General features: G+C 34.6%; 1 protein-coding gene across 1 annotated transcript; it reads right to left on the reverse strand.

The window, feature by feature from the left end:
* Positions 1-785: 785 nt before the first annotated feature.
* On the reverse strand, positions 786-3,077 carry LOC103708729 (high mobility group B protein 9-like). The gene is made up of 5 exons (XM_088717279.2): positions 2,884-3,077; positions 2,690-2,828; positions 2,323-2,482; positions 2,116-2,229; positions 786-1,167 (listed from the first exon to the last, which is right to left on the reverse strand). Exons 1-5 carry the CDS (start codon positions 3,075-3,077, stop codon positions 923-925), a joined length of 852 nt encoding a protein of 283 aa, XP_088573405.2. The 3' UTR covers positions 786-922.
* Between the last annotated feature and the right edge of the window lie 1,168 nt (positions 3,078-4,245).

The following is a 4,245-nucleotide window of genomic DNA, read 5'->3' on the forward strand; positions in this document are numbered from 1 at the left end:
AGTTTCTTATACTAACTTGATACCCATATTAATATTTCACTCATTTCTTAAAAATCAATCTAAACTCCTCCATAGTTTAGTGTTGCATTTTTGGTATTCAATAAGGGCAAATTAAACATTAATATCAACCTATCTTCACTCTAGTTTAGTGTTCCCTATTTCATAATCACTTGATATTATACGCTTTAACAAGATGCTATACAATCAGCATCTTTTCCGTGCCCTACTTTGAAAGAGAAAGTCATTTGATGCAATCAGTTATGACAAAATGCAGCATGATTCACACTGACCATCCCCCATTATCTGATCATTTGGAATATAGGGAGCATTTATGATCACATAATCTTCTTTTAAGGAAAATTTTTAATCACATAATCAATTTGACAACCATCCATAGAAGATTGAACCTGTCACATCTAGACTGATTCAAAGCTCCAAGACAAGTTGGGAGAATTTTTGCAAGATTATAAGCCATAGAAAAAATGCGATGTTTTGGCCCACTTCAAATGAAATTTCTCTGCAACAAATGAGATGAGCAAATGAATTTGCGGGCATTTTCTCAATAGCTGGAGAACTGTGGCACAGAAGTTCTATCCATGGACCAATCTATCTACTATACTAAATTCTTATCTATTTCTCATTTACTTTCAGCTAAATGCCTTAAAGTTGCATAACTAGTTGTTGCCTTAAAATCTTTTGGTTGATGAATAAAGTAGAATTTGTGTGTTGTGACCCAAAAAGTTAAACCTTTCTAAAGCTTTTTCATGTTTAATGTTTTGCAGGAATATGTTTCAAACATGTTCTCAACCCATGCACAGTGCATTAAGTGAAAATTTAAATAGAGAGTCTCCAAGTTCTGTCTAGGAATTCTTCTTCAGATCTTAATCAATTCCACAACGGTGTCCGCTTTTAGCCCTGGTGTCTACTCTTCCATTACCTCCACACTCTGATTTCCATCCTCTGCTCTGCTGCGGCTAGGTTGAGCAGGGGAAACATCTGGGACACCAGCATTACTTGTATTTCCAATGGTAGAGGGTAAGGCTTCTAAGGACTGTTTGGCCCTATATACTACTCCACGAAGTGCTTGTGCTCCCATCATCATAGTGACAAAGTAACCATGCTCAAATTCTCCATCTATTACTCCACTAATAGGAGTGTTGCAAATCTCTGGAAAAGCCATTGCCTATGTTAGTGCTTAAATAATTAGGAATAATGTTTAGCATAACCAATAATTTCGCATTCAGCGAAGCAATCATATTCATTTTGAAAGATTTCTGAAGCATAATGTAGAAATGGTGAACTACTTGTACCATGTAAGAGACATCATTCTTTTAAAAAAAATTTCATACCATTATCGGAATAACACTCGCTCTCTTCGGCCAATGCAATGTTATTTTTATGATCAATGCAATGTACTTAATGCAAAAATTACTCATAACATTTTCATTAACCATCAAATGGATTATCAACAAAAAAAAAAGAATTCCAAATTGTACTTAGTGATCCACTAAGAGTTCTCGGAACTAGGCTGTGTTGTGGTGCTACAGCTAGGTGATCAGGGTGAGCTACTTCAATAGTGCTTATGTGCTTGGTGTTTCTGTAAGGATAATTTTTCTTTTTGAGAATTTAAATGCATGAACAAAGGAGGTTAAATTAAGAAAGCATTATGAGATAACATTCTCAAACCTATCTATAAAACTAAATAGTTCATGGCCTATGTAGGGCCATTGTTGAACATGATTTGCCCATGATGAGACCTGCATGAGGCATGCTTTTTTGAAACTCTAGACCCAAGCTAGATATTGGCCTAAATATCCTAGTAGAATCAAAATAATGCTGGAAATTGGATGTAACTATTAGTTTTCCAAATCTTTTCCTAGCCACAGAGAGAGGGGAAAGGAGTCAAAGCATAAGGATAGGCCATCTAATGCTTCACTACTACCCAAGCCAAAGATACAGAAACAAAACTAGGCAAAATTAGCCTGATCTATATCTCTGTGTGTGTGCATGTGGGCGTGTGAGAGAGAGAGAGCTTTGATGAGCTAGCAAATATAGATTGGGTGATCTACAATAATAAAGGGATGAAACATTGAATAAAGGAATAAAGTAAATCACCTTCAGTTTTCTGCTCAGGCTGGTTTCTTTTTCTCTTACGTGTTGTCTTTGCCGAGCTGGAGGTAGATTTGGTTCGATTGATCTTAGTCTTTGCAAATTTTACGTCTAAGTATTCTGCAAATTAATTTCACATTTGAATGCATATCTTGCAATAAAATAATTTTTTTTAAAAAAAAGATAAGAATTATTTAACAACCATGAACCCACCAGTATGAGAAACGGGGCCTTGTTTCCTAAAGAAGTACACCTGTTCATAGTGGAAAAGAATTTCTAGGTAGCACTTCTTGAGCACATAAGCTGCACTAGTTGTAGTCTTTGGAAAGTCAAATGCAGCAATCACATCCTTCCACCCCTTCTCCTTAACAACCTGTTCATATTGATAACAAAATAAATAAGGACATAAATAACATTATATTGTGTCAAATGAGAATAAGGTGCTACAATGATCTTATTAGTGTTATTAGCATAGGTAACCAATATCGTGTGTTATGTATGAAAACCAATAGATGAGTTACACGGTTATGCATTAACGTACAATGAAATTTAAGGAAAAATGAGGGGAAAGCAGAATCACCTTTTCAATTCCTCCACTTTGTGTAACTTGTACATAAAGGAGATGCAAATCAAGAAATTTGCCTCCTAAGATAGGAATCCTTAATCCAAAGCAATCAGTCAGACAAAAATAAAGAAAAAAATGTATGCCATCTATGCTACTACAAATAGATAATCTTTAAAGACACATTTAAATCGAAGATAAGAAATACATACGAGAATCGCATTCCCATGGCTGCATGGAATTGTTTGAGTGTTTCTATAAAGATTGCACGATCCTTGACAACTTGTTCTTGAGTAGCAAATGCAACAGGATAACTGTTAACTTGCATGTTCTCCATCATTATCCTCTGTCCTTCCATTTCTAGCCCTACTTGTCTCTCTGTCACGTCATTGTTCTTGTTCTCCATCCTCTTGTTTCTTTACCTTTTCTTCTTTTTTGCCTTTCTCCTTGTCATCCGTTAGGAAATATTTAGCAAGTAAGGAGAGACAGGACAAAACTTGGAAGCCAAATGTTAGAAGGATGAGGGAACTGAATGTGGGAATAGATGCCAGATGGGTAGGAGTAAAGTGATGACTGCTTTATAGTGGTAATTGAAATCAAGCAAGACCAAGCATATATAGAGGTTGAAGGGTACAGTTGATGAGAAAGAATGTTGCCTCATGTTGAAACCAAGTCTTGATTAGGTTTAAGAAAACGATGTAGAATCTAGCGAAACTTGTATTTAAACTATATTGTCGGTCCTCGAGATATGTTTCTTGTTTAAGAAAAATAAAAACAAAGTACATATTGAAGAGTTATCAAACTAATCTCTTGATTGTAATTTAAACAAGAAAGTATTATTCAACTTTTTCAAAAAAAAAAAAAATTTACATCCAACATTTACTTTACATTTCTCCGACAGTAAATTCAAACAAAGTTTTCTTGACTTTTGATGATTATCATGGTATTCTAACTCAAATAATTGATTCACACCAGAGCTTAGTAAGGAAATAATTTTTCTACTTTAAATAGATTAATTTGGTTTTACCTCATAATCTACTTTATTTACCACAGTAAAGCAGGTCTTGTATTGGTCAAATATAAATATAAAGGTTTGGACAACATAGCGAAGAATGAAGCCAGAAGATCAATATGTCTAAATATAACTTTTCTTCAAAATTTCACCTATTAGTACTTGTTTAGTAGAGTGCCATGTCTTAGAGTAGGGTATGACTTAAAAGCTATTTGAATGTAATTACAAACAACATTAGAAATAATCTACGGATATTTCCTTTACATGATCACCTAAATAGTATAGGTTATGTGACACATATTGGCCTTAAAGCTAGAAAAAAGTCCATGAGTGCTCCAAGGAATGTATCCAAGTGGCAACAATTACTTAATATGGAGAAAATATGATATTCCTAAATCCTAAATACTCAAAATAAGTTCACAGCTGTGGGTGTGATTGGGCATCTCATCTACCGAGATATATGATGACTACCTGAGGTTCTTTCTCCATAGAGGTGTTGACCACACATTAACACTTAAATGTGCTATCATATTGAATGATCAACACTGGCAATCTATCTCGA

This window comes from Phoenix dactylifera, chromosome 3 (genome assembly GCF_051530095.1).
Source record: "Phoenix dactylifera cultivar Ajwa chromosome 3, Ajwa_hap1_PhDact_Kaust_v1.1, whole genome shotgun sequence".
In the NCBI taxonomy this organism is placed as follows: domain Eukaryota; kingdom Viridiplantae; phylum Streptophyta; class Magnoliopsida; order Arecales; family Arecaceae; genus Phoenix; species Phoenix dactylifera.